The 27,568-nt window shown below is 39.3% G+C and overlaps 5 protein-coding genes across 9 annotated transcripts; 2 read left to right on the forward strand and 3 right to left on the reverse strand.

Annotated features, from left to right (window-relative positions):
- Window positions 1-473: 473 nt before the first annotated feature.
- Window positions 474-4,468, reverse strand: zmat5 (zinc finger, matrin-type 5). Its single transcript, XM_072371894.1, has 6 exons — window positions 4,317-4,468; window positions 3,425-3,598; window positions 3,153-3,215; window positions 2,963-3,043; window positions 2,597-2,705; window positions 474-2,499 (listed from the first exon to the last, which is right to left on the reverse strand). The coding sequence occupies exons 2-6, from the start codon at window positions 3,549-3,551 to the stop codon at window positions 2,337-2,339; spliced, it is 543 nt and encodes a 180-aa protein (XP_072227995.1). The 5' UTR covers window positions 3,552-3,598; window positions 4,317-4,468; the 3' UTR covers window positions 474-2,336.
- A 10-nt stretch (window positions 4,469-4,478) lies between these two features.
- Window positions 4,479-5,188, forward strand: uqcr10 (ubiquinol-cytochrome c reductase, complex III subunit X). Its single transcript, XM_072371895.1, has 2 exons — window positions 4,479-4,650; window positions 4,837-5,188. The coding sequence occupies exons 1-2, from the start codon at window positions 4,510-4,512 to the stop codon at window positions 4,885-4,887; spliced, it is 192 nt and encodes a 63-aa protein (XP_072227996.1). The 5' UTR covers window positions 4,479-4,509; the 3' UTR covers window positions 4,888-5,188.
- Window positions 5,189-6,722: 1,534 nt separating this feature from the next.
- Window positions 6,723-9,345, reverse strand: gal3st1b (galactose-3-O-sulfotransferase 1b). Of its 2 annotated transcripts, none has more exons than XM_072371672.1 (3): window positions 9,263-9,345; window positions 8,238-8,380; window positions 6,723-8,158 (listed from the first exon to the last, which is right to left on the reverse strand). In XM_072371672.1, the coding sequence occupies exons 2-3, from the start codon at window positions 8,357-8,359 to the stop codon at window positions 7,009-7,011; spliced, it is 1,272 nt and encodes a 423-aa protein (XP_072227773.1). In that variant the 5' UTR covers window positions 8,360-8,380; window positions 9,263-9,345; the 3' UTR covers window positions 6,723-7,008. The 2 variants fall into 2 exon arrangements, with proteins under 2 accessions (XP_072227773.1, XP_072227774.1); XM_072371673.1 differs by lacking the exon at window positions 9,263-9,345 and adding an exon at window positions 8,548-8,620.
- Window positions 9,346-13,450: 4,105 nt separating this feature from the next.
- On the reverse strand, window positions 13,451-20,950 carry prodha (proline dehydrogenase (oxidase) 1a). Its single transcript, XM_072371491.1, has 14 exons — window positions 20,518-20,950; window positions 20,218-20,426; window positions 18,809-18,843; window positions 17,999-18,148; window positions 17,740-17,804; window positions 17,214-17,330; window positions 16,996-17,075; window positions 16,757-16,838; window positions 16,389-16,481; window positions 15,921-16,067; window positions 15,406-15,581; window positions 15,224-15,322; window positions 14,868-14,956; window positions 13,451-14,087 (listed from the first exon to the last, which is right to left on the reverse strand). The coding sequence occupies exons 1-14, from the start codon at window positions 20,854-20,856 to the stop codon at window positions 13,897-13,899; spliced, it is 1,872 nt and encodes a 623-aa protein (XP_072227592.1). The 5' UTR covers window positions 20,857-20,950; the 3' UTR covers window positions 13,451-13,896.
- A 1,741-nt stretch (window positions 20,951-22,691) lies between these two features.
- srsf9 (serine and arginine rich splicing factor 9) lies at window positions 22,692-27,435 on the forward strand. Of its 4 annotated transcripts, none has more exons than XM_072371629.1 (5): window positions 22,692-22,802; window positions 24,045-24,457; window positions 24,629-24,834; window positions 26,252-26,424; window positions 26,524-27,435. In XM_072371629.1, exons 2-5 carry the CDS (start codon window positions 24,300-24,302, stop codon window positions 26,746-26,748), a joined length of 762 nt encoding a protein of 253 aa, XP_072227730.1. In that variant the 5' UTR covers window positions 22,692-22,802; window positions 24,045-24,299; the 3' UTR covers window positions 26,749-27,435. The 4 variants fall into 4 exon arrangements, with proteins under 4 accessions (XP_072227730.1, XP_072227733.1, XP_072227732.1 ...); XM_072371632.1 differs by having other exon boundaries at window positions 22,694-22,802; window positions 24,281-24,457; XM_072371631.1 differs by having other exon boundaries at window positions 22,696-22,802; window positions 24,258-24,457.
- The last annotated feature ends 133 nt before the right edge of the window (window positions 27,436-27,568 follow it).

The following is a 27,568-nucleotide window of genomic DNA, read 5'->3' on the forward strand; positions in this document are numbered from 1 at the left end:
TACTATAGGACATTCCCAGATGGTCTGTCCATACCCTGACTGGTCAGAGCTCTTTTGGCAGAATGAGGAGGACCTAAATAATATTAGGTTGATGGTTTTAATGTTGTGGTCGACAAATGTGTTATGTAAGATATGGGTTTTGTGTAGATGTAAAGTCACTGTGCCAAATCTTGTCTTGAAGACACTTTATTAGCAAATGTTGTCCTATCCTGTATGTTACGATGTTTAATGAGCAGATTAATGTACACTTTGTTGACAGAGTTCGTCTTAATAGTTGTTATGAATTTATTTGGAATGTGGATGTCTTCATTTTTTTGTGCCTTGGTTATTTGGAGTTAAAAAAAAAAATTTAAAAAAAACATTATTCTCATGCTACTGAAGTAACTCCGAAAAGATTTGCAACATGTGAAAATCGACCATACAACTGAAACACTTTTGGCAAAAATGAGTCTGATGCAAAACATTATTATCATTTTTATAATGAGATAACTTATCAGTAATCATCTGTCTCTCTCTCTCTCTCTCTCCTCTGGTGTTTATAGAAGTTCCAAAAAAACTTCCAGGTAGTAATAACTGCACCATCCAACTGTGTGACATTATCAGTGATTTTAATGTCTGTACAGTATCCTGCAATGTTTTGTTTTCTTTAACGTCTGTAAAGGTCACTGCATCAATTATACACTAATGTAAGTCGTGTCTAGATGCATGTAGTCCAATAAAGCGAGTGCATTAAAGTCAGGAAGCTGTTTCTATTTCTGCTTACAAAAAAAAAAGACTAACCCAAAACCAATCTCTATCATACTCATAGTGAGAGGTGACACTATTAAGAAGAAGAAAGAAGGTGAGAAGAAAAGTAGGGGGCTTGAAAACAGGATCTCTTACATATTCAACCTTCTGATAGTTGAAGATAATTCTTTGCTATCAGTCATCTTCTTCGTCGTCTGTCCAAGTTAATTGCTTTGTTGCTCGGTTTTCCCACAAGCTAGAAATCTGTATGCACTTTGTAAAGGCATTGCGCAAAAATAGTTACATCCCCATAACATGCAAGACATCTTTGACTCAAAATCAGACAGTTGGAGTCATAATTTTAATGAGAATTCAGCTGAGAAGAGACTATTGATGCAGAAAGGGGTCATATCAGTTCAAATAAAAGCAAAGATGTAATGTTAGCCCATCATCTGCAACAAACAGATGGTATGACATACCGCTTTTGTCTCAGTTAATTGGGTTTGCTTTATCATAAGGACTTATGTAAAAATGTGATGGGGTTTTGGGTGATAGTAGTGCAAAAAAATATAGAAGATTAAAAAAAGGATTCCCAAATCTTTCTTTGCAACTGTTGATAAATCACAGCACAGCCTGAGCTAAGAATAACAACTACTTCAAGGTTCTAAAAAACAAACTGATCATCAGACACAAACACAAGAGATTCCGCATAATGCTAACCAAATAAAAGTGAAACATGCATGAACACACTTTCATTAGAAAATCCACAACAGTAGCCCTCTCTCTTAACTGTAAGAAAATGATGTTTTTGTGGCCAAGTTGAAAATTAAATTAAGCCATGATATCAGGGAGTCCCTCGGTGATGCAGCACAGAATTAGAATAGAAAAAATATTCCCATCTGCAGCTCTTAATCAGGCATGCTCGTTTGTCTCTGTGTTAGTTCTGTGATGGACTGCTGACTTATCGAGGATGTACTGTGCCCTCTTACCCTATGACAGCTGGGACAGACTCCTACCCTACTGCGACTAGGAACAGGATGAGGCAGGTATAGAAGATAGATAGATGGATGGATGGACTTACATCTGTTCAGCAATCATCCATTTGTTCCAGGACAATGTGACATAAAATCAAACACCTTAGAGGAGTTTAACTTCAAGGACACGCTACAGCTGATTGGTTCAGAAAATCAACAACATACTGTTGCCTAATATCATCAAAACTTTACTTCTGAGGTACAGTTTGCAACACCTGAACTGTCACTGCTAATGTCAAGCTTAGTGTTGAAACGTAGGTTTAAAGTCAGCTACTTGTTTTTGTTAAATATGGATTTTATATAAGACAGATCTTACAATGAAAAATTACAGTTGTTTTGAATAATAAAATCATATCTATGCCATCGATAGTATTTCTTTTAGGCTTAAAAAATAAAAAAGTTTTCTCTTATCTATTCAAACTGAAAAACGTTTTTAAAAAAGCCAAATCAAATTTCTGTTGCAACTGGGAAACTAGACAAACTTTCAAATACAACTCTGAAACCAGTTTAAAAAACAAACAAACAAAAAATGTTGTTCCTCTCTTCTTTAATGTCACACTTCCACTAGTGAGCACCTCAGAGTGTTTGTCTCTCAAACTGTTCAGCGTTTACTCTGACTCTCCATCCGCCTGGAGGTGGAGGTAGAAGGGAGGGTGGGAGATCAGGAATAGAGAGCAGCTGTTGGGGGATCTCACTTTCGATTTCAACCTCCACACAGTCTTCCTTACTTTTTAGATCCCTGTGGAGATGAATTATTAAAACTATTGAATTTAAAATGAACAGGAATGACTATTGAGCATGCTAACCATGTAGCTCCACATGTTAAAACAACACACCCTTTGCTGCTGAGGGCAGCTTTCTTCTTTTCCCTTTTTGAAAGCCAATCTTCTATACTTCGCCCCAGCATCATTCGGTCTTCAGAGTCTTCTTTGTGCCGTCTTTCCTCTGGGAGTAAAAAAGAAAAACCCTGACTTTTCTAGCCGTACAGCACTTTACATGGTTATCTGTATGACACATGCTTGATTATTAGAAAAATGTATTTTTAGTCAGTTGTTTTATTTTAAATTTTTTAAGAGAGTTTTTCCTGGTTTTATATCTATGGAATGTGAATGCTCTGTGTTTGAAAACAGATATGGCTTTGGATGAGTCACTTGAAAAGCTCATCACATAGTAAATAGCACCATCCTCTGGTCACAGCTCACCTTCCAACCACCTCTTCAAGTTTAACTGCTCCTCTTCAGACATGTGAGAAAACCGGCAGTTTGAGCCAAAATCACAAATTCCTAAAAGAAGAAAAAACACAATTACCAAAAATTCAAACGGGAAAAAGAATGTAAAACTACCATTTCTTGATTATAGAAAAATAAGTGTGTGGTGCAACTGTTCTGTTACCTTTCTGGAGAAACTTCCGGCAAGGTTTCTTTAATTGCTCATCGTACAGAATAGCTGCAGAGTCTGTGAAAAGAAAATAGATTGAGAGTCCTTAATGGTTCTTTATTATGCCATAAACAGCCAATCACAAGCTCATAATTAAGTTAACTGTCCAATTAACCTAATCATATTCCATTACCATTTACAATAAAACATTTCAAGTCATGACAAACAGTACAGAATATGGTTTAAGTTCAAACACTGTCATATCTCAGAAAAACTGAAGGCCTCACCTCTAAACTGGTCGAACCAGGCTTTCTTCGCTCTGTGATGTTGAACACCATTCAGATGCTTCTTCCTGTTATGCATGTTGTCCTGAAAGGACCGATCACAGTAATCACAATAGTATCTTTTCCCCATGTTGTAGGTTATAGGCTCAGACCAGTGAACCGTCACCTTTTAAGCACCTGGAAGGCAGTAAACAGGATACAAAGACAACATATCATGAATGGATACATGTGTTATCTCAACAGTCTTTGCAGGAAACGGTCTACAGTCTTGCCTTGTCAAACAAGAAAGCAATAAGAACATAACATAAGAACATAAGAAAGCAAAGAGGAAAAAGCAACATGCACATACACAAATTTAAGTCAAAAAGTCAAGCAAGAGTGTACAAAGCAATTAAATGGAAGGCAAAGACTGGTACCAGCAATCATCTGCTATGAAGAACACTGAATACATCCAACTCGCATCTAATTTATCTGTTTTGTGCTCCTTCGTCTCCTCTCTGCCTGTTACCCAAAATACAATCTCAATGTACCGTTTTAAAGAGTGTCTCAGTTCCTAAAATGCACCTGGAAAAGAAAAGAGTTCTGCTGAAGGAGCTGTGAGAAAGGCGTATCCTTTGCAGAGGTCTTTTCTGCACCAGAGAGGCATGTTTATAAGGTACAGCCGCCTCCTCTAAACAGCATGTTATGATACTATAGTGTTCCTGTTTCACTCTTAAGATACCACAGATAAAAGTTACAACTAGCCGAATCTAAATGAACATTTGGATGCTCCCACAAATAGTTCCATGTCCTATCAAGCAAAGCAAATCCGCTAGCAAACATGCTTGTTGTCAGTGAACGTCGGAATTAATTCAACGAGTTTAAGAACATTTGAGCAGCAAAGAATACAAAATACCATTGACGAAACGGCAGTCCTCCTCTGTGATACTCGTGAAACTCAAATCCCGCACACAGCACACAATATAACCACCAAACGTTTAACTTCGATAAAGTACGGTATCTCCGTAGGATCAAGCTGCTGCGACTTGTAGAGCGGAAGTAGCAAGTGTCAGCATCCGCTCTTGCGCAGTGCAAATTACACCGACGACATGGCGCTGGCGAAGTCCGTCTACAATCTTCTCTTCAGGAGGACGTCCACTTTTGCTGTAACCATCATGGTTGGAGCGGTCTTCTTCGAACGAATTTTTGACCAAGGTGGCGACACGATTTTTGAGCAGATGAATCGCGGGGTAGGTGTTTCCTTTGTGGTTTTAATGATCCTGACCTTGTAAAGCAGAGGGCGAAGCGGCGCTAATGTTAGCTTAGCTAGCTTGTCCGCTAAGCCGAGCAAACGCGTATTGAAAGACCTGTTTGTCCATGCAATTTATCTGCTGATATAATCTGTCTAATGTTAACTAATATGTGACTTTTAACAGAAACTATGGAAACACATCAAACACAACTACGAGAGCAAAGACGAGGAATAGGAGGCAGCCCTGGGTTATATAAGGCTGAAGCGAAAGTGTTGTCACATTTCCATTACCCACTCTTCCTGGATTTAACACCTGAATCATACAGCTGTCTACATGGACAATGTGCTTAAAGTAATGCCCGGGCTTGAAGCGGCTATCGGCGGACCTGTTGAAGCTGACTGACAGTCTAGACCACCATGAAGATGGAGCAGGGGTTCCTGTCCGCCTCGTCCTCTATCTTGCTGATATTTGTTATGCCCTCGTTGTCCTCACAGATTGTAAATTGTTAAATTAAATATGTGTTGATGTCTTAAAAGTCTTGCATGGTTTTGATTTACAATCCTAAAGCAACATTTTTAAAAGAGTTCATCACAAAAATATGAATATACAGTTTGTACTGCAACTATTATTATGGAGGCATCTGGATTGCATTAGTTCACGTCTAATTTTGTTTTCTTTATATTAAATTCCAGTTTAAACTTAAAGAAGCTTGTTAAACCATTGCCACAATTGTGTAGAGCTTAATTTACAAATGAATTCGCATACTTAAAAAAAAGTGTTGGTTTTAGATCATTAAATGAATATGTCAGTTTCATAGTCCAGCAGCTGAAGTTATAGGTGATATAATTTTTCATCCAAATGTCCAGGGCAGTTTAACAAAAGCTAATGTTTTTTGTTTTGTTTTTTAAAGAAAAACTGAACAGAAAGGACATCAGGCAAATGTAATTCAGTTTTAAGTCATTATTGTATGGTGAGTCTACATCATTAAAGTAGATTCAGTTTGGGTTTTTGACCACACGTCAGCCTTTAACACTAGCGATAAATCGAAATTAGCAAAGACATTTTCTAGTCATGGCAGAGAAAGCAGTTACAGTGCCAGCATACAGCCATAAAATTCTATTAATGTATTGAGAAAAATAATTTGTCCAAGTGTCCAAATTGTGTCCAAATTTTTCATTTGGACACTTGGGGTGGAATTTCTATCTACTTTATTAAAAAGCTCTGAATAGAAAAATACACAATTTGAAGATACGAAAGGTAATTCTTTGTATATATGCACATGAGCAAGTACACATGACAAGAGAAAACAATGTTTACATGAGTTTCACACACAAAAGGGTTGGATTTCACTTCAGCAATTCAGGTCTATTTTGAGGAGACGATTCACATGCAAATAATACGGTACACGAGGTTCCCGGAATCAGTGCCTGCAGCATCATGTCTGAGAATATGCTATAAAAATAGTTTCATAGAGAGCATAACTGCAAGGAAAGAGGAACTTGGCTGAAAAGAAATTCTGATGAAGTTTTACATTTTAAGCAATGTGATGGAAATAGAGCTGAAGTGTTTAACTCAACCTTTGCTTTTTTTTTAGAGAGGAAATGGTCTTCACAAGGGGCTCGATGTGTCACGTAAACGTGTGAAGTCTATTTATCTATAACTACATGTAACAATTTAAAGTCCACATTACTTAAATAAGCTAGACCGTGTTGTTTAATCGGACAGATCTAAGAGTTAGTAAAGGAAAATGTGGCAGTTCTTTTATCAAACCAAAAAAATGAATTTAAAAAACACAATTCACAAATGATTGCTAAAGACAAAATGGAAGGTCACTGTTAATGATGACGACATCCTGTAAACCATTGAGTTTAAGTCTGGTCAGAGGCCACAGCCATTCGAATCCATTTTATATAGCTGCACACAAGCCTCGAGCCTCCAGGGGTCACACTAACACTGCCTGTCATAAAAAGCAGGTCTTCCGTTATCTACCCTCTATCAGTGATGGCTCACACTCTGGCTTGATTACGGTTGGCTCAATGAAGTAGAAATGCAGTGAACAAGTGAAGTCCACTCATTAAAGTACATTCTTTGGCAATGCCAATACCCTGATTCATACAGAAGAGAGATTATCCTTTTCCCATGCGATTCCACTTGTTCAGTTCATTTTCAGAGTGACAGGAGTCTCCAGCATTCTCAGGCATTAAATTCAAGTGATAAATCTGAACGAATGTCTTTGATTAATCTAAATTATCATTGTCACATATATCAAATACACAACCTGCCACATAAACCGTTCTGTTCTAGTTTAATACATTTTCAATTTGAGGTTAGTTAATAAAAATGGTCGTAAGAAAGTCAGTAAATTGTATCTTTTAACCAACCATACAGTCTAGTAAGCCACAGACTCACTCCCAAGTTTGATAAATATTGTATTTCAGGTGTGAGCATTTTTTCACAAATTTTCCTGAATTTGGGATCAACATCTTGTCTGATGTTGTAACCCAGGATGGATTTCTCTCCAACTGGCTGCCAAGGCTGGAAAAGTCTGTTCTGAATCTTTTGGGCTTCAACTGCATATCCGCCCTCAATACAGATGGCCTTCATCTCAGCATTTCTTTTCCTCAGCTCGTTTACCTCCCGTTTCATCCTTTTTCTCCCATAATCCTCCACTCTGGCCCAGAACGTAGCATTAAAATGCTGATATAGTTTCCAGTCAGCCCCATTCCACCGCAAAGCTTTGGCTCTCATCTCAGGGTCCAGCCGAGACACAGATGAGCTCATGCGAGCATTGAGCTTAAAATACAGGATGTCCTCCATGGTCCAACAGAGTAAATTCTTGAGCAGAATCAGCGACTCCTCAAAATATTCTGCTATGAGTACCAGATCAAAACGTTTCGATAAGTAATGAATGCCTCTCATGACACGAGGATCATCAGCCTCAAGGTTGTTTTCAAAACCAAAGTCAAAAAAGAGCAGATTTTTAAGATAGAATGAGTTAAAAGCATTGGGATTGTAGTAGGCCCGAGGATTGTTTAGAAACTCTACAAGTTTGTTCTCCCCACCGATGCTCCATGTGAGGGGAACTGCTCTGTGGTAGTAATGGAAAGACGACTCAAAGAGATCCACCGGGTCACGTAAGATGGTGACATACAAAGCATCTGGGGGAAGGAGTTTGGACACTTCTTGATGGTTGAAGCGCATGTGGTTGCAAACAATGTTGAAACATTCCCCTGGCTTGTAATCCTTCACCTGAGAGCACTGGAAAGGCGATGGGTAGAAAAAGTCATTGCGTCCATCAGGGAAGGCAAATTTAAGCTTGTGCTTTTCCCCAAATCTGAAGAGGATGTTGAGGATGGTGCTGCTAGCAGTTTTATGGGTCTTCATGAACATGAAATTCACTTTGGGAGAGCACTCCTCCTCATATCTCGAGCTTTGAAGGAGCATAGCTGAACTATTCTTCAATGACTTTGCCACGTTGAGAGGACATGTATCTTCTTGGAGCCCTCTGTGAATAAAATGTACTGTATTGTAATTAAATTAACTGACTTATATCAATACAATGACATTTGCGTTTGAATATTTACCTGATTTTGATTTGGCTTGTGGTTCTCAAGCAGTACAGTACCAGCAGGATGTTGGTCAATAAAACCCAGGGAATCCACCTCCGTACCACAGCTGTGCATTTAGTTCCTCTGATGTTCAACATTTTCAAAAATCAAATATCAACCTGAGAATGAAAACAGGGAGACCAGATATGGAGAAACCAATAAGGATTTACAATTTTAATGCTAATGTTGTGCTCGTTCTTAACCAGTAGGCAACTACATAACAGCCATGAATAGTTATTATTACATAGCAATTATAGCAATTATTACACGAGTGTCAACTACCCACATTAATTCCCTCACCCTGGTAATATAACTTTGATTTGCATGTCAGGACCTGGTTTGTCTAAGTTCAAAGCAATTCTTGGATGATAGAGAAATGGAGTGAAAAGGAGTAAGAGGAGGGGACAGACTGAATAGCGATAAGAAAAGAAATGCTGCATCATCCTTTCAGTCAACTACTACACAGCTCCTATGTTGACACTTGAAACATGTGTATGGTTTTTAAAAATGAACAGACAGCAGAAATGGGAGAAGAACGGTCTTCTCTTCAGAAAATGATACTGTATGCAATGTTCTCTTATTTTCAAGCAAAAAATATCGGAAGAAAATAGCTTTACATCTAGATAGGCTTCTGACGTTAAAACAGGACTGATGCTTACTCCTGATAAAATAACCTTCACCCAGGCGGGTGGTGTCACGTGAACAGGTGTGCCTCTTTGTGGTGTATTCGCTGTTTTCTTATCTTTGCAGTTTATACAGTATCAATCTGTCGTTATGACTAAGAAGAAAACTTATATTTAACGTTTAAGTCTCTCTGAGTATCACAAACTCGATGGAACAATTCCATTTGATAGAGAGATTTGACATGTGGTGGATGTTTTCAAAACGTTCTGTGATGATAAAAGACTTAACAAAAAACACATGACATCGTACACTAAATGAAGCATTTGACATATTGAGGTATGTTTGTACAGCAAAAAAAAAGAAGCAATTAAACTTACGTTGAGATGCTATCATTGGCAGTGTCCGGCTGTTTACCACTCTTTGTCCAAATTGAAAGACACCCCTGTCAGCACGATGAACACACCCCCAGAAGTGGCATCTCATTGGCTGTTTGGAGGCCTGAGAAAAAGCAAGATGTATTTCTCCTCCCATAGGGGCTGAATGTGTTTGTTAAACAGGCTTTTGTTAAAGGACATCTCTCTACAAATCTGTTGCGAGACAGTGTGCTGCATTGAATAAGGTTTGAAAAGTATCAATATGTTATTGAACATAATAACTGCTTGCTTTATGTATTCAGAATTGGCAGTGTGGAATGTTTAAACTGAGTCAACTTTATTCCGCTTCACTTTTAAGCATTACCTCTGCTGTATGTGCATGTGCTGTATGTATCTTTGTGTCTTCATCTAACCAGATCAGATAAGTCATATGCATTTTTTAATAATGAGGCACTATAAACCAATAAGGCACTATGATACATTATAATGTGTCTATAAGTGTTCATGAAGTTCTTAAATGTTTGTAGCCAACTTTTCAAAAGATTTCTGAAGTGTAATAAACAGTGAACACGCTGTTAATGTATTCAGCTTTACAGCTCTGTGTAAAACAACGGTATAACTACCATAATTCAAGCCATTTATAGTTCTAGACATATACGGAACTGATGTATGTAAGAAGAGATGGATGTGTCATGATTATAAATGACACAATTTGGCTTTTGAGTTTTAAGATAAAAGATGAGACTGTATAAAGATATTCTATATCATAAATGTGTGGCTAGAAGGAGCCTGGTGAATCTGAAAGGCCGTAATGAATGAACTGACATTATGGAAGTATGCCCACCACTGAGTTCATTTGCAAAGTGAGGGCATGGATTCTTTTCAAACTGCACATAAAACTTCAGTGATAATGATAATAATGCACAGCATCCCCGGGTCTAATATCAAAGGGCAACTCATTAAACCCCATGTTTCCGCTGATGTGTTCATCAGTGTGTCAGTTTGTGAATGATTGAAAAAAAGAATACAACAGTTTGTCCTGTATGAATGTGTTTGTGATCATGTGAATGAGACTTGTGCTTGCAAGAGTCAGAATAAAGTGTGCACTCCATGTATTATAAAAGGAGGAATCTTTATTGAGATAGCTGTTATTAAAACTTATGTCACAAAGTGTGTTACTACTAAATAATATCAAACAACCACAAATCAAGGTAGCCAGCAAACTTTTGCAAGTCACCGTAGTTGAACCTCCTGACCTAATTTCTTCAGGTTCATCTTCATTCCACAACTTTGGGGCAGCACAAGTAAAAACAAGTTAAAAACCCCCTCTGGTTTTTAGGTGTGTTTAAGGCACACATGGCAGTACTCTGCCAGCAGATCCACAAGTTCTTGCAGGCTTGCATAACACAATCAGATCAGATGTGTAAATTGGAGAGAGGCTATCAAGGCCCTCACATGTCAACCGTGAAATCATGACATCAATCCTAAAACATACTAGAGGACCACAGAAAAGTTAAATCCAGTGGAGTATGGTCAAATTTTTCCCTATAAAATATGTGTGAAACATGTATGCTATTTCTTATGTTATAGTGCCACAGTTTGAAAAATGATTCCATCTTTTGACAAACTCTTTGAAAACTCAAATCTTGTCAAGACTGTCATGTCAGTGAGGGGCATATGTGAACATCCTCTGGACGTTTGAATTTTATAAATCCTTGCAAAGGAATTTTAATACACTGGAGAAATGGTTGTAATGCATTTTAGAAGTGTTTTTTCCTCTTCTCTCTCTCCTTGGGCTGATCTCTCAATATGAGAATCTGTGGGCTTTGTCATATGAGCATATGCAATAGTCTACTCTAGATATATATATATATATATCATTTACAATGCATTGTCCAAATTTGTGTTCACATCCTGTAAATTCATTGAGGAATTTGTCTTTGGACAAACTGAACTTTACAAATCTTTTAAATGTAGCTTAGGTATAATCTGTAACAACAATATCACTACAACACACATACTGTCTTGTACACAGTGTGTGTCTGGTCTCAACTAAGCTGTGTGACATTGGGTGGTCTGAACCCCGAGAAAACTGAGCGCAGGTGTGCAGCGTGTGCAGCGTGTGCAGCCTCTGGCTGAGGCCAAAAAAGGTTGGTCTCAGTAGGTCAGGGTGATTTGGCAGAGCAGGCCCCTGTGTGGCAACATAGCTGATGTCACAGTCAGAAAAATACGTCAGAGGACAGAGGATCCATTTCACCTCAAGATAAGAATCTGAGGCTGCGGTCAGCACATGCTACCAACAGTTGCTTTAAGAAGGCAATTTATGTATTTTAATGACAGCTACCCACACACCAGAAGACTTAAGCCTATCAGCTCACATCTAAAGACTAGTGTTTAGAGTTTTTAGTCCTAGACTAGCCTCAGACTAAAGATTTTACAAAGAATCTTGTAGGGTAACTATTTACAAGACTACAACTAGATTTTTTAATTTTTTTTCCCATCATGCAATTTTTGCTCAGCAGAAGTTTTAGAAAAATGGAGGAGAAGCAGCTTTTAGCTACAGCTGCTCTTGTCTGTGCAGTAGTTTGTAGTGAAAAACTTAACAAAAAGAAGAGAATATGGGCATGGCCTTGGCTATATGGACTGGGACAGCAAGGTCTGTCTGTCCTTCAAAGGGAACTGCAGGTGACATCAGTTGCGTCTCCTTTTGGACAGTCCATTTTCGTTCCTGCTTGTCGTTCTTCTACATCCACTGACATGTTTGTTATTGACTGTCTGCTTTTCTTTTTCCAATTTTGTCAGTGCTCATCTATTGGTTGTTGATTGTGTTACGTCACTGCGACCTGCGATAATATTAAACATGTTTGATATGATCCCAAGCCCAAGACTACAGAAAGACTGGTATGAAATGTGATAATCTGCAGTCTTCAGATTACCACATTTCATACCATAAATTTAACGATCGAGATGACAGGAGCGCGCAGACTCCAGTTATACAGTTTTTAGTCTAAGACTGTGAAAATCGTTTGGTGCAAGCCCAGCATTAATATACTTAATGTGTCACTCAAAGTCTCAGCAGGTGTGAAAACAATTTGGTTTATTTCCATTAAAACTATCAATTTTATTGAGGTATACCATAACTACTATTACAAAAGTATATCTGAAAAAGGGCATGAAACTGGAAATTGTCAACATTTACAAATATCATTAAAACTTTGAATGTAACTGTTAACCTTTTTCTAGACAAAGCCCTAAAAAGACATTTGTAACCTCTATAAAAATAAAGTCGACTTGTTTGTAGATCATCACTTCCAAATCACTTATTCCTCAATTTCATTTGTTGTACAATTATGGAATTTCACAGGGAACAAAACTTTAAATATATTTCTATCTTTCTAATGTTGTGGCCCCACAATTTAACATCTGCACTACTGTTTTCTCTGTTCAGCATAAGAATTAATCAGTGACATAGTTTTGAAATCAAACAAGATCAAGACACGTTTTACAATTTCTGGAGTGGATTTAATGCAGTCCAAACAAACAACATTCCAGTTGTAATGTATTTTCTGATTCAACCAATCCCAGCCTCTCAGAGCACAAGGAAAGGAACTTACAAGGAGTCGATATCTGAGAGCACTTATGACAAAAGACAAAACAGACACAACCTTTTTTTTTTTTTGTTGTTGTTTTTTTTTTTTAGAATATTCTCTCAGCAAAAACTGTGGGTAGTTTAATCTCCTGAGCACATCATGCAACAGTGTAAGTTTTTTTAGAATAGTGAAGTTTCCAAGAAAGCTGCAGGAGTAATCACAACATGTTCCCATTTATCAGCTTAGAGCAGCTGCTGACAGTGTCTAATGGAAAAAAAAGACGGTCTTCACCTCACAGGAAATTGTTAGAACCATCTGGTATATGTCAACAATTAAAGAAGGAAGGTATGAATCACAACAAAATCAGTCTTTTCACTTTCCATGGCACCTGCTTCTTGTTAATGGGATAGGACCATTAACGTGCAAATAAAATCTATCCACAGTCAGAGAAACAGGTTGTGAAGTAGTTGTTTGCTTCCAGTTGAAGGCACTTTTTAAGAGAGAGCTACCTCTGACAAAACTATTTTCTTTTTGAAAGCACACGCCAGTTTTTATGTACAACTAAGCCACCTTGGTAATCAAACATATACAATAAACTCTCTTTCTTTTACACTTCTCCCACCATGAAAAAGGATCAGCATCCAGGGATTTAATAGGCCAGGTTTAAAAAAATATCACGGCCGTTATTCTGCTGAATTAATTAGGAAGAATATCATGGTCAATTTAAAGTAAAATTCATTCTAAATAGGACACAAATCTCAATCATCACCTCTTACTTCTGCAGTGTATATGCTGTTGCAATGTCAGTGCTTTAAAAACCTCCTTATTACAACATCCTCCAAAAAGCAAAACAAACTTCTTTCAATACTCATCCCTGAAATACTTGTCAGTAACATATAAACACCTTTCTTCCAAGAAGTCCAGTTTCACAATCCCAAGGAAAGACCTCAAACTTACAATAAAAAGAGCAGCTAGCAGACAGTGGTATATTATGTATAATGGAATGGTTACAGATATATCGCAGTCAGTGTGTTGCGGTCCGGTTACTCAGTAGACGGGCTTGTAAAAAATCTGACCACCCAGCAGCCTTCGTCTCAGCTCCGTCCACAGCAGGCTGCGCTCCCTCTGAGATCCTTTCATGAAGCCACGGTTTTCTTGAGCCCGACGAGACAGATATGGAATCACCTCGTTGACAGGGCCATAAGGAACATACTTGTACACTGGAAAACCAACTTGACCTGTTTTGAATAAGGAGATCAAGGAGACCTGATTAAAACATTTTTTCAGGTGCCACTGATTTGTCACTGGAGAAACAAATGTGGGGAAAAACTGTGCAGCAAATCCAAGACTGAAACATCGTCTCTTTACATCAAGCATTTAATTGATGATGAATAAATACTACATTTAAGCCCTTTCAGACTTGAGATCCATAGAAACAGAACACTCGCAGTATCTTACTTGCAGCTGTTTTCTTGCACTTGCAGTAATAAACAAAGTTTATTACTTTATTACTTAGTTTCAGGGCTTTTCAAACTGCTATTATACTGAAATCAAGTCTTTTCAAAACACATATGGAGTCATGTATTGTTGTGAGCGCCCACAACATATACGGTAAAAATGTGGCAGCTTTCAAATGAGAGTGTAAGGACATGTCTTGTTGTTTTATGCTCTGTAATACACAGCACAGAAATACTGCACACCATGTACAGAATGTCCTGGACTAACTGTTAACGATGACGATGTGGTGACAGGTCCATCCTCAGCCTGCCCCCCAGAGCTCAGCTAACCCGTCATAATGTTTGGTGAGTCAGCTATGAATACCAGGAACTTGTTTACTCTCAACACACCATACAGCTTGGAAAAACCCTTTCTAAGTTCAGTGACTGCCTGGGTAGAGAAGACGCTGACATCTGCTATGTTTGAGAGGAGCCCCCACAGCCACCTGACCATGTGATGTAAGCCTCCGTGGTTGCATAAGTTATTATTTGCATTTAGTAACTGAGCTGAGTCCAACATACCTAGCGGGAAGCTGATCTGGTCACACATGCCAAGCAGCTGTCCAAAATAAACTTTATTCTCGGTGGGTGAAAGGCCCATTTCGTTCATCCTGAAAAAAAGCAGAGTTGCTTGTGTTAAAGCGCTGTTGAGTAAATGGAGGTTGAGTGTAGTATTCCACCGGTGGTTTCGTAATCTCATTCAATAACCATAAATGCTTTGGAAATTTGAAAGTCATAGGCATTACTTTAAACCGCGGCAGTAAATCCTTTTATGAATAAGAGCTTTGAAGCTTTTGTGTATGTGCAAACAAAACCTGCACTTAGCTGCATTTAACCAACTCTGAAATTTCTAAACAGGCCAGACGCAAAAAACATACTTTTCAAGGGTGAACTTCACTGTGTCCTCATTGTGAGATGCAACCATGACATTTGCTTTCCTGCTGTGTTCGATCTCCTCCAGCACATACTCCAAACACCTGGACAAACAACGAGACAGATGGTTGGGATTTCAACACTTCCTGACAGCACAAAATGAGCTTGACAGTAACTAAGGACTTACTTGTGATACATCCTGTTAGTAGCCTCATAGTCTGGGTTTATTGGATCTTCATAGCCAATTTCCTGAGCTCTGGCCCTCTCTTGGTACATGTAAGCTCCACGAACAAGCTTGGCACCGAAGTACCAGCCTTCCCTTCGAGATAGCTCAACATCCACAGTTACGTTGTCATAGGCTTCCTAATGGTCATAATAAAAAAAATAATAAAATTTTTTTTTTTTCAAAAGTTGACCACAAAATTGTGAAGCATCATTAAAACAGATAACCTGCAATCTCTAAATATGACATGTAAACTGAATTGCATTTTACACATGTGAAGAGCTTTACCTTTTAAGGTTAATCTTGTTAAAAATAGTTTTTCTTCTTTAAGTAGCAAGAAGGGAATGAAAAAATTGAAAATAAATCAGGCATGCAGCGCCATAATGTCTCTACATAACTACCCAGTACCTCAGGAATTCTTAGACAGTCAGAAGTAAGAGTGTAATAGCTCTTAATAAATAAGGAATCTGTGGCCGAACCTTAAGATAACACTGGTAAGTGTTGAAAATCACTGGCTTTTCTCTGTTGAATTTCCTCTGCATCTCCAGCGTCAGTCGACTGATGGCTGGTTGGAAGTACGTCTGCTCTGCGTCCACCATTAGCCTTACCCCATTCTCCAGGGCATGCTGAGGAACGCAAAGGGCATTTCAGTATGTGCCCTTCCCAAACATGCAATACCACTTCATAGTACAGCAGCAATTATTTTTTTTTTTTTTAATCTTAACAGTTTTCATAATACAAACAACAGCATTTCTTATATCAATAGCTATGTTAGCAATGTATCATCACTGCACATAGACACAACATGAACGGGGCATTTTCTGTAGCAATTCATTTAATTTTCCCTTCACCATGACCCTACACCTGGGCTGAGGCTTCTGTATACATGTACATGCCGTTAAATATTTATGTGACAAATTTACACCAAACCAGTTTGGCGTCCTCACCTTTGCCAGAATATCCACTCTCTGCAGCATCCTCTTCATCTGGCTCTCTTCCTCAGCTGTAAATTTGGTCAACAAAGGCTCCAGGTGGCCAGTCTACAACCAAAACACAAAAAGTAGACTCACTTGCATTTGCATTTTTAATTACCTAAAATAAACCCAAAAACTCAATGTGACAGATGGCAATGCCTCTAACAGTTTGTTCTGTGTCTCTTTTCCTAATGATTAAGTTTAGTTGCCTTCAATTACACTGCTTAGATAAGCTAATGTACTTAAACTCAGTCTGTATCAACATGCACAGTAAACTTTGCAAACAGATAGTTACTTATCATTTTCCCTCTCAGTTAAAGCTTTGTATGACAATGACTTACCTCAATATTAGGCACCATAAGCAGATTGGAGATTTTTGTCGTATCATTTATCAAGCTGTTCCAGTCCAGCAGATCTATTGTTCTGGAAATAATGAAAATAATTTGATTTTGAAAATTGCAATACACAGGCTGAAATTCCTCAAAACTTTCAAATCAGAGTGTTTGAAACGTCTCGCATGCAGATCACTGTGGAAAGTATGAGCAGATGATTACGCCACCGAAATGAGAGATCATCCTACCCTGACAAACCCAGCTTCTCTCCGGTAAACCAGTTCTCAATGTCATCTTTGGCTCCTAAGCCCATTTCAGCCAAATTGTCCTACAAGGACAAAAATTGAAAAATTTAAAGAAATTCATAACCGTGTTAAGGAATACATTGCTCCAACAGTTATGAAGACAAGACTGCTTTTGGCATTTTAAGTGATTCTCGCCAAACCTGTAAAACACTGATACACACCTTCAGCTGCTCCAATTCCAGCTTTTGTTCCAGAACTGTCATGTCAGATTTACCCTGTTGTGCTGCGAGGAAGTTGAAAAACTGTCTCCATTTAACCAGAACCTCTGAAAACTGGAGCTGTTCAAACACAGTACAAAAAAACTAATCATTACGTTCTTATTAACTGCATTTGTAAAATCAGCTAAGAGGAGATTATTTAGCTTCATTTAAGAGCGTAACACAACTTTGACACTGAGGTGTGAAGTGAGTATTTCGTGCAGCTAAACTTTTGCCATATTTTTGGGAACAATGTGTTTGGTAGTGTTTGGGACTTACTCAGATCTACATTAACAAGCACAAAACTTATTCTGTTTTTTCAAATTCTATTTGAAACACTAATCTATTCTTCTACTATCCTTTACTTCTACTATCCTGCAGATAAAAAGCTATCACCGGAAGAACTGTTACTGCCAGATGATTGCAATTCATTACTTTGTTTAAATCGAGTCACTTATCTGTCAGTTAATGATTGAAGACGTGAACTTACAAGAAACTGCGGGCGTCCCAATGCCGTCATTTTGATGGCAGAAAATCCATCAGTAGAAGCTCCGCCTGAAATTGATTAACTTCAGATTATTTGATGCAATCAAATCACAGCTCGTCTAAATCGCTTCTGCCACACGTACAAGTTAAGCAATATTAACTTTACCATATTACCATACTAACCAAACTGTAACTAATGTATAAATATATATATATATATACACACACACACATAAAAACGGCTTCCACAGAAAACAACTTACCAGAAGCTTTGATGCAGTTTATGAATGTTTCCATTTGGTTGTCACATTTGGCCTCGTCTGCATAGAAGTAGGTGCGAGCACTTATAACCCCCCCACGCCTGTCCCCAAACTGACGATGAGCCTTGTACTTTTTCTCACGGTGACCGTCGCCTGAAGAGAAGAATGAAACAACTTCAAGCTTTTTTTCTCCCAAAATAAATGGAAAAATGTCTGTATTAATCATTAATCAGGAGCCAGACATCACTGATAGTAAACTGTCCTCTTGTTATGTGTATATATAGTTCTTTTTTATTTAGCGTTCATACAGTAAATGCATCAAAAACATTGATCTGTTAGTCCCATGGCCATTACAGCCTTTCTTAAATCAGACACATGTAGCTACTCATTTATCCTAAATACAACCACCAGAAAGAGTGACAACAAGAATTTATATTTAGAAATTTGTGTTTTCTCAGGTATCCTTTTATCCGCCTCCTAAACATCAACTCCTTCACACGAACTAAGCTTCACCTCAACGTAGCAGCTGAACTGGATATGTCATTACCCTCCAGCTAAAACCAGTGCAGTCCGGCTCAGGCAACATGGCCACATGACATACCAACATTAGAACCGGACACTTGCACTGCAATTACCCCCAGAATGAAGCAACTCAACGTCAGCGCAAACAAGTAGCTCGGTTAGTTCAGCCCGACCCCTTACCGGTCGACTGCAAAGCAGCGCCTTCCTTTCGTGAAACATGGAGTTGAAATGTTGTGCAACATTTAAAAAAAAAAGATATCTATACATTTTGTTTTCCGTTCATGAACATACCTGGACTTTCTCTCTCTGCCTCGGAAACACAAGAGCTGAAAAACAAGGACAGCTTGGCATCAGAAAAGAACAGTGCAAACATGCCTCCAGCTGAAACCGTTAACACATTCAACATTTGTTGCTTCATATAGCAGTTAATCTACCAGAGCATGGCATGCATAAACTCAGGGGAGTCCATAGATTGTTCTACTGCAGTACAAAATTTAGACTGTGACAAGAACAAAAGTTGCCTGTTAAGAAAAGCTTTTTCTTTATGCCCCTTTAGTCACTGAGGTGTCACCTGGGTGAAGCAGTCTTTTCTTACTCCAGATTTAAAAAGGGTTCTAATAAATTCATTCAAATCATAATAAGAAAGGCTGCTAGCTTGTATGTGTGTATGTTTGTAGTTTGTAAAATACTAAATGGAAAAAAAAGACATGTTTATTCTCCCCTGCAGGACATTGCGCAACACTTTATGTGCCCTATGAAAGAATGTGAGTTAGAGGCCCTCTCATCATGTCCTCTGCTCCAGCTGAACCCCCTGCTCAACCAATCAGAGGAGAGGGGTCTGTCTTAGTAAGCCAATGGAGGACTGGCACGGCCAGAGTACTTGAGAATAAATATAGCACATTCATTTAGACTATAGTCCATTTATGAGATGGAAACAGACTGTATTATGTGACTCAGGTGACTTTCAAGGGAAGCATAACAGAAGTCATACCTGAAATGAGATGAGCACAGACTAATATAAAAATAAAACCTAGTGGAATCATTTACCAATTGTGAGTGTAAATCCACGACACGGACACTTGTCACCAAAACAAGTCAAAGTTAACAGAGTATTGAACTTGACTGGTTAAACCAGACTTTCTTACCTGCGTTTTAAATATCAGTGCCACATTAAACTTTTTCTAGCACATTCCCTACATCTCTATCAAGGCTGGTTAAACCTGCTGCTATAGTGGAGCCACTGACAAAGTGAGCTGCAGTGTCCTACCACGTGTACCCCACAATCATGGAGTCCGGTTGACCTTTGAAAAAAATTTAAAAAAAATGTTTATGCTCTTCCAAGCCTGCTGATATTACAGCCATGCTTGGAGAGGGGCTGTGCAGAGGGGTCTAACCTTAAAAGGCTCTCTGATTGGCCAGTTCTTTTTCTTTAAAGAATGTTTCCTTATTGTTGAAATATAATATATATAAATAAAACACTGGCTTGGTCCAACCAAGACACATGATACTGGGCTTGGCTATACAAATAAACATGTCTCAGCTGGCTTTTATAAACTCATTGTGTATAACTCCTGAGTAAATGGCTCTCCACGCAAATGCTGCATATATAAAATGATACTGATGCCCTGTGCTTGGCGTTTAGATTAGAGCAGCCTGCATTCACAGGTCATACAACTCCGCTGGATGTCAGCATGACTTACTCCATTTCCTTCTTCTCTGCCTCCTCTTGCGTCAAGTCTTCTTCCACGCTGTAGTCCAAAACTGCTCCCACGCCAAATGCCTGATTCTTCTGAATTAAGGGCTTGATGGAGTTGTGGTCCTCCCCCGCCACAAACTGACCGTAGAAGGTCATCTTCATGAGCTTCTCAAAGATCCGCTGACCGAGCAGCTTTTTGCTCAGCTCCATCAACTGCAAAACAGAGCAAGCACGAGAAAGTTCTATCATTTCTTGCCCACGCACGGGTTTTTGCGCAATTTGGTGATAACAAAACTGAACGTACCTCCTTGTTCTTCTCGACGAGGACATCAATGGTGCAAAGCTTAAAGACGAGCAGACTTCTGAGAAGTTCAACGTTACCCTTGCTTTTGTAGGCCTCCTTGGTGTTGTCGAAGTCGACGTGAATTCTGTTCAGCTGCGGCTTTTTCACACTTTTGGTCTGGCTGATAAGTTCGACCGGTTCCGTTTCCACCACGGTGCAGCCATCAATGTGTTGCTCTTTCTCTTCCTGACTCTTGGTGGATGCTACGGTTGACCGACATCGTGCAGGTGAAACGCTTATTTTCCTGATGTTGCCCTGGTTTGCCCGTGCGAAAGATGCTGCAAACTTTGTGTAAGACATGTTTTTTTATCTCCAATTTGTGAACTCAACTGCTGCCTACTAATTAAAGTGGTTTCCCTCTCTGGCAGCCTCTTTGCCGCGACGGCCTGTAATGAGCGGACTTTCTGGAATGGCTGCATTTAAGCATACGAGAGGGGCGGAGCGGCTCACATGTCTGTGCACGTGTAGTTATGGCGGTTTCTTTCCTGATTTCAGCAGCTATACAGTTTTTGTACCTCACTGTAAGGGTAATTTTCTATGATGCCATCACAAAACATAGCTAAATTAAGTCACGAGCCTTCCATTACAAAAGTTGTTTCCCTGTGGCCGCTCCAATCTCTAAAAAATACATTTGCAACTTGTCGAATTCATATTGTATGACTGTATGCAGAAGGAGAAGTAATACTTTCTTTCTAAATCATATCTGTGTAGCTCTTTTCATTTATGGTAAGAATGCACACGTATAATAAAACTGTATCAGCTCGTGCTATATACTGACGTTATGAGCATCCTTTTGCAAACCTTATGCAAAATTTAATCTCACTCCAATATATAACACCTGAAATTCCTCTATATGGCTCTTTAATGAATAAATTCCATTTTCATCAATTGTTGTTCTGAAGTTTCAGAGAGATGCTGGGAGGCTTATCTGAGATTGAATTTAACTATGTAAATGAGAAGATACAACTAAAGAGAAGCGATAATACTGTCATCATAATTTTGCCTAGCACTTGGAACAGCTGAGGCTCTGGGCAATATCTCTGTCCTGAGAACTTGTCCATTGTCCTTGAGGAGGGATTCTGCAAATACATCCATACATCCTCTGATACAAAGAAAGACTAGGCTTGAGAGTATGTATTTTGGTGCGTGAAGTGACTACCAACTCAAAACTCTTAATCTGGGGCAACCTAAACCTAAAAGTCTCCCATTCAGTGAGCATTTGCAGGATACAGCTACATCACAGGACCAGCTCAGCCTCCCCATCTTTATGTCTTAGGAGAAAATGAGCTATTAACAATCTACCAGTACTTTTTCTATTGTTTCATATGCCTTCTTGGAAATGTGAGATGTTATTGGCAGAAATGGGCTTTTGAATAGATAAATAAAAAGGTTGCCTGTGTCACTCTAAATTGTCCCTAGGAGTGAATGTGAGCATGGGTGGATGTTTGTCTCATTTGTCTCTATGTGGTCTTGTGATGGACTGGCGACCTGTCCAAGGTGTACCATGCCTTTCGCCCATGATAGCTTGGATAAGCTCCAGCCTATGAATTGGATTCAGCTGGTTTAGATAGTGGATTTACACTGGTCCTTCATCAGGTTCAGAATCCAGTTTAAAATCCTTGTTCTACCTTTTGGGGCTTTGCATGGTCGAGCGTCTATTTATTTGTTAGACTTACTGAAGCCCTACCACAACAATAGGACCCCAAGGTCCTCTCATCAGGGGTTGATGATTCAGAACGAAAGGATACTGTACTGGTGAGAAATTTTGGAGCTCTCACCCACTGCACTTGTGATCTCTGAACACCATGGACACCTTTAAAAAGCAGCTTAAGACCTATTTGTTTTAATTTTGTTTTGTTTAATTGTGTCTAATTTTTATTGTTTGGTTGCCATTTAATGCAATGTCTCGTTTTATGTTTCTATCATCATTTTTATATCACTATGTGACATGTGTTTATCTCTGCCTCTCTTTTCATTTTTATCTTTGTGAATCCCTTTGTGACAACTGTTCATGAAAAGGGTTTTAGTGGATTTTTACATTTACTTACTCTCAGCATATAAGAATCTTGTTATCACTGAATAACGGCAGGAGGCAACAATGAACTTGTCTTGACTACTGCCTCCCGGAAATAGGAAGTAGAAGAAGAAGCTTACCACTCGCTAAGATTGCTAACACGGAAGCAGCACAGTGCACGCACTGGTAGCATTAATTCAACAGCAAAAGGCGTCATTACTTCCTTAAAAAGGTAATCGTGCATCCATAATGATTCTAAATTGTTTTTAATACACATTTAACGTCCACTGCCCATTCCCGCTGCTGTAGATTATTAGAAATATTGGTACATTTTAGCCGCAGCAGAGGCTATTAGCACGACGAGCTGACCTTATTGTATCAACAAAGAGTCGTCTGGAGAAGGAATTAGCTGGTGTGTGAATCACGGCAGACGTACATGTTCGATTTACAAACGCCACGCTGAAAAGTCCAGTGAAACAAACCGAGACACGCGATTGATTACCAAATGTGTTCGTTGTAAGACACGCTTTTGATGCATGCGACGCCTCGTTGGCTAACGTTACTAGCTTGGCTTTAGCTGCAGCATTTTAGCTGTAGCCTCGACATTGTTTTAGCGCTAAAGGTGAGTGCAGTGTTGTATGCTAAATGAAGGCGAACGCGCAGACCTGCAGTTTTTTATATTTAAGCTGACGTTGATCATGAAACAGCCTGGCTGTGCCTCTCGGGTAGCAAACAGGTTTAGTAGGTTGACCAACTGTTCGAGTTTAATTGAAGGCCGCGCAAACGTCCAAAGTACAGGCAAATAATAGGAGACCAGGGAAGAAGACGCAATTAAGATTAACAACCTGGTCACAAATGTGTATATGTATTTATTTTGAATATCCCCCGCTGGAGGATGAATAAAGTATTTTTCTGTTCTCTATATATACACGATTCAATGTCAGCCAGACTATTACGCACGTTTCCATGTAGAGTCACATTCGTTTAAATGTATTTAAAATATAGATTATGCTCAAAGAATGGCAAACTGATCTGGATGCATACTTTATTTAACCAGATGTAAGCTAGATTGATGTAAGAACGCTTTTTTTTTTGTCATTTAAACCAGACCTTTTTATTTATTTTTAAAAACGTGTGGGTCAGAAGTGGGTTGGTGTGATAGGCCGTCAAATAGCACAGGAGGTAAACCCATGGATGTGCGATTCTCCATCCATTTATTTTTTTATCGTTAATGTTGACAATCAAATGTTCCTGAATGATCACACAGTCCTTATATTTGGGATCTACCATATTGCTGTAAGCTTTTTTGTCTCACCTTTGTACATATTAATTTGAAGGAAGTAATTTGTAATCAAATAAGTCAGGATTTATTTCCTTTTGGGTTCTCCATGCAATGCTCATAATCCAGTTTCAACAGCATAATACTGTTACTATCTATTAAAGTTGGTGAACATTGATTACCTTGTGTTTAAAGCTTTCAGGCTTGGATCCGAAGTCCTGTGCCTTTCTCCCCCCCCCCCCAAACTCATCATTTACTACTATCATGGCCGCATCCCTGGTTTATAGGTTAATCTTTTTCTAACTTAAGGAATTGGCTGCGGATGGACTAAGTTTTGGAACTAGGAATAGGATAAGGACCACTTCCACAGCTATTTGTGAAAGCAAGAGGTGATCTTAAAGTCTGCAGGTGCCCCCATTCTGTGTCAGCAGTGCCACCCTCTCAACCACCATGTCTGATGGCCGCATCTACGTGGGGAATCTTCCCATGGATGTCCAGGAGAGAGACATTGAGGATCTCTTCTACAAATATGGAAAAATCCGTGAAATTGAACTGAAGAATAATAGGGGCACCATCCCTTTTGCCTTCATTCGATTCGAAGACCCACGGTGAGTTTTTGGGATGGTCTTTGGCAAGTCGAATCACATTCCCGTTGTTGGACACCTTAAGTTTTGTGGTATAATATCATCTCCAGTGACCACCAGCAGGGGATGGATGGATATCCAACCTATGTCCGCTAGGTGTGCTTTGGTAAGGAGGTCTTTGCTCTCTTCTCTTAGGGATGCAGACGACGCTGTCTATGGAAGGAATGGATATGGATATGGGAACTCCAAGCTGCGTGTGGAGTATCCTCGATCCTCTGGTAAAACTGGACCAATGGGAGGCGGTGGTGGTGGTGGTGGAGGAGGAGGAGGAGGAGGAGGAGGACCAAGAGGAAGGTTTGGACCCCCAACTCGAAGATCTGAATTCCGGGTCATAGTGACTGGTAGGTGGATGCGATGAGTCGTAGCCAGTTAATATTAATCTCTCTTTCGGTGCGGCCTGGAGGTCAAGGGGACTGTTAGGAACATAGGAATCGTAGGCAGATATGTTCCCCTCTTTCTCTTGGCGGACTGGAGGACCAGGGACTAGTAAATGGACGTCATGAGTCGTAGGCAGATATGTGTCACTCTCTCTCTCTCTCATGGCGGACTGGAGGACAAAGGGACTAGTAGAGGACGTCTTGAGTCATAGGCAGATATGTTTCTCGCATGGCGGACTGGAGGTCAAGGGGACTGAGTGGATAAGGTCAAGTCTGCTTCTAAGGTCATGAAAAAGCAAAAAGCAAACAAACCGCTCATGTTGGCTGAATAATCCCAAACTCCAGCTGTAGTGACTGGTAGGTGTGATTTTGTCATTGTGTATTATTTATTATTTGTTTTGTATTTATTGTTTATGCAATCCATGTACATGGACTGCTTATCCAACACCAAACCCTTAAAGTATAAGGTGTCATAATGTTGTCTTGTCTTAACTAATCATCCCAAATGTGATTGCAACACTGTGGGTTATAGGCCAACTGAAAAGTTTAAGTTGTCATACATTTACAAAATCTTTTCCTAGCAAGGCTATGCTTGAGTATCAAAGGCCGAACCATAGTAGTTGGAGAAGTGGGTGGAGTTCTACCTCCTGAGATTTTTAAAGAAATTAAAATAAACATGTACTTTAACAACTTAAACGAATGTATTGTAGCAATGAAATAGACTGTCCATTTACACTTTTTCAACTCTAGGTTTGGCATTGAACTCTTATATAAGCAGTAAGTACTGGAGCAGAGCTGTAAATAATTAAAGATGCTTTACATGAACTCTTTAGATGTTAGGTAAACCAAAAGATCCAAAGAGCAGTCGGCACCCAATCACATAACATGCTGGCCGGTTGAATGATTTTGTGTAGCTCAGGAGGTAGAGAGGTAATTGTTCAATTGTCACGCTTCCCGAGCGTTCCCCCGATGGTTTCCTCATTTGTAAACTGCTTTTGACGAAAGCGTCTGATAAAACTGAAAGTAGTTATAAAAGAGGATAAACGAGCTGAGTTTTCTTGTAAACCCAAATGTTTACAAAACGTGACTATTTAAGACAAACTACGGATCAGTTTAAATAGTTTAAATAGAACGGTGTCTTATTGTAACACCAGGAGAATGCATTATTGTAGGAAAAACACACATCCAAAACACAAGCTCCTCCCACTTCTCCATCTCTTTACAACGAGCTTAGCTTTCACTTGGTGTTTGGACTTGAGAACATTTTCATATGTAAAGCAAAAGCAAGGCCTTTAGAGGGTTTACATGTTGGTAGAGCAATGAGACGAGAGACCCCAACGTTTTTGCCTTTGTCTTTTTGCCTTTGTCTTTTTCCCTTTAGGGTTGCCGCCAACTGGGAGCTGGCAGGATCTGAAGGATCACATGCGAGAAGCCGGAGATGTTTGTTTTGCAGATGTGCAGCGCGACGGCGAGGGTGTGGTAGAATTTCTCCGTAGGGAGGACATGGAGTACGCGCTACGCAGATTGGATCGGACCGAGTTCCGTTCGCATCAAGTGTGTTCCAGTGCCGACATGTTCTATTCGTTCTTCACCTCTACCCAATAAAATGTGTGTATTGATTCGTGTGGGGGGGGTTTTTTCTCCCTTTTTCAGGGCGAGACCTCTTACATCCGTGTCTATGAGGAGAGAGGCGCTTCCAACTGGGGTCGGTCACGTTCTCGTTCCAGATCCAGAGGTCGCTATTCTCCGCCCTTCTACAACCGAGGATCTCCACCTTTGCGCTACCAGTCACCTCCACGCCATGCTATGTCGCGGCATAGCCCGCCACCCAGGAGGCACCCTCCACAGCATAGCCCGCCGCCACGTCATTACCGATAGAAAGGCCCATCATCCATTTACAGAGGAGTTGGGAGGAAATGTTTTGTAATTCTGCATTTTATCTTTAATTTTTTTTCGTTTTGTTTTTTCTCCCTAAACTCAGGCCTCCTTGTAGGACACATCGTGATCATATGTTTTGAATTTTTTTATACATACATTCCATGATCGGAAAACCCTAAACAGCCGGCTCCTTCCCACAGCCTTAAAGATTTGTTTTTCTGTTGATTTTTTTTTTTAAATACTTATGCGTTGAAGGAAAGCAATTTAATTTTTTATTTTTTTCATCATTGTTCAGCTTCTTGGAGATTTCTTTTATAAAGAAATCCGTGGTTTTGATTGGATGGTGGGTAAACGCGCATAATGTTACGTCGAAAGCTGATTACACAAATCTGCAGCTCGCAGGCTGAACCTTGAATTGCTTCTTTAATTGACAAAATTACTTGTTATGTTTTGTCCGCTTCGAGTATTTGCCAACCTTAAGAACCTGTGAAGCTAATCGGTGTCATAAAATTAACAAGCTTTTTTACTGTTTACTGTGAGCCTCGTGTTTGTTTTTTTTCTTTTTCCCCCCATTTTATTGTGTGAATCGTTGACCGAGGTGGCCTGTAGGTAGAATATACTTTGTTTCCATCTAAAAAAAAGTTTTTTCTTATCAATAAAATGCAATCTTTTACTGTGAAGGTTTAATTGCTTGTCCTTAAACTTTTTTTTCTATATTCATTAGATTGGAAATTTGTCACCTCACTCAAGTTGAGGCAGAGCAGACACTAACTGTTGTGTTGACAATCATAAATGTAAACATTAATATTGGAATTCTGCA

Source organism: Leuresthes tenuis, unplaced genomic scaffold (assembly GCF_036924035.1).
Source record: "Leuresthes tenuis unplaced genomic scaffold, fLeuTen1.0.hap1 SCAF_19, whole genome shotgun sequence".
In the NCBI taxonomy this organism is placed as follows: Eukaryota; Metazoa; Chordata; class Actinopteri; order Atheriniformes; family Atherinopsidae; genus Leuresthes; species Leuresthes tenuis.

Excerpts from the sequence above, each read along its gene's own strand:
- gal3st1b (XM_072371672.1), bottom strand. The coding sequence starts at position 8,359 with ATGTTGAACATCAGAGGAACTAAATGCACAGCTGTGGTACGGAGGTGG. Across the intron at positions 8,159-8,237 it reads ACAAGCCAAATCAAAATCAG|AGGGCTCCAAGAAGATACAT; the intron begins GTAAATATTCAA and ends TTTTATTCACAG.
- uqcr10 (XM_072371895.1), top strand. The coding sequence starts at position 4,510 with ATGGCGCTGGCGAAGTCCGTCTACAATCTTCTCTTCAGGAGGACGTCC. Across the intron at positions 4,651-4,836 it reads TTGAGCAGATGAATCGCGGG|AAACTATGGAAACACATCAA; the intron begins GTAGGTGTTTCC and ends GACTTTTAACAG.
- srsf9 (XM_072371629.1), top strand. The coding sequence starts at position 24,300 with ATGTCTGATGGCCGCATCTACGTGGGGAATCTTCCCATGGATGTCCAG. Across the intron at positions 24,835-26,251 it reads ATTCCGGGTCATAGTGACTG|GGTTGCCGCCAACTGGGAGC; the intron begins GTAGGTGGATGC and ends TTTTCCCTTTAG. Across the intron at positions 26,425-26,523 it reads CCGAGTTCCGTTCGCATCAA|GGCGAGACCTCTTACATCCG; the intron begins GTGTGTTCCAGT and ends TCCCTTTTTCAG.
- prodha (XM_072371491.1), bottom strand. The coding sequence starts at position 20,856 with ATGTCTTACACAAAGTTTGCAGCATCTTTCGCACGGGCAAACCAGGGC. Across the intron at positions 20,427-20,517 it reads TCGTCGAGAAGAACAAGGAG|TTGATGGAGCTGAGCAAAAA; the intron begins GTACGTTCAGTT and ends TCTGTTTTGCAG. Across the intron at positions 16,839-16,995 it reads GAGAAGCTGGGTTTGTCAGG|AACAATAGATCTGCTGGACT; the intron begins GTAGGATGATCT and ends CATTATTTCCAG.
- zmat5 (XM_072371894.1), bottom strand. The coding sequence starts at position 3,551 with ATGGGGAAAAGATACTATTGTGATTACTGTGATCGGTCCTTTCAGGAC. Across the intron at positions 3,044-3,152 it reads CCGGAAGTTTCTCCAGAAAG|GAATTTGTGATTTTGGCTCA; the intron begins GTAACAGAACAG and ends TTCTTCTTTTAG. Across the intron at positions 2,500-2,596 it reads GCTGCCCTCAGCAGCAAAGG|GGATCTAAAAAGTAAGGAAG; the intron begins GTGTGTTGTTTT and ends TCATCTCCACAG.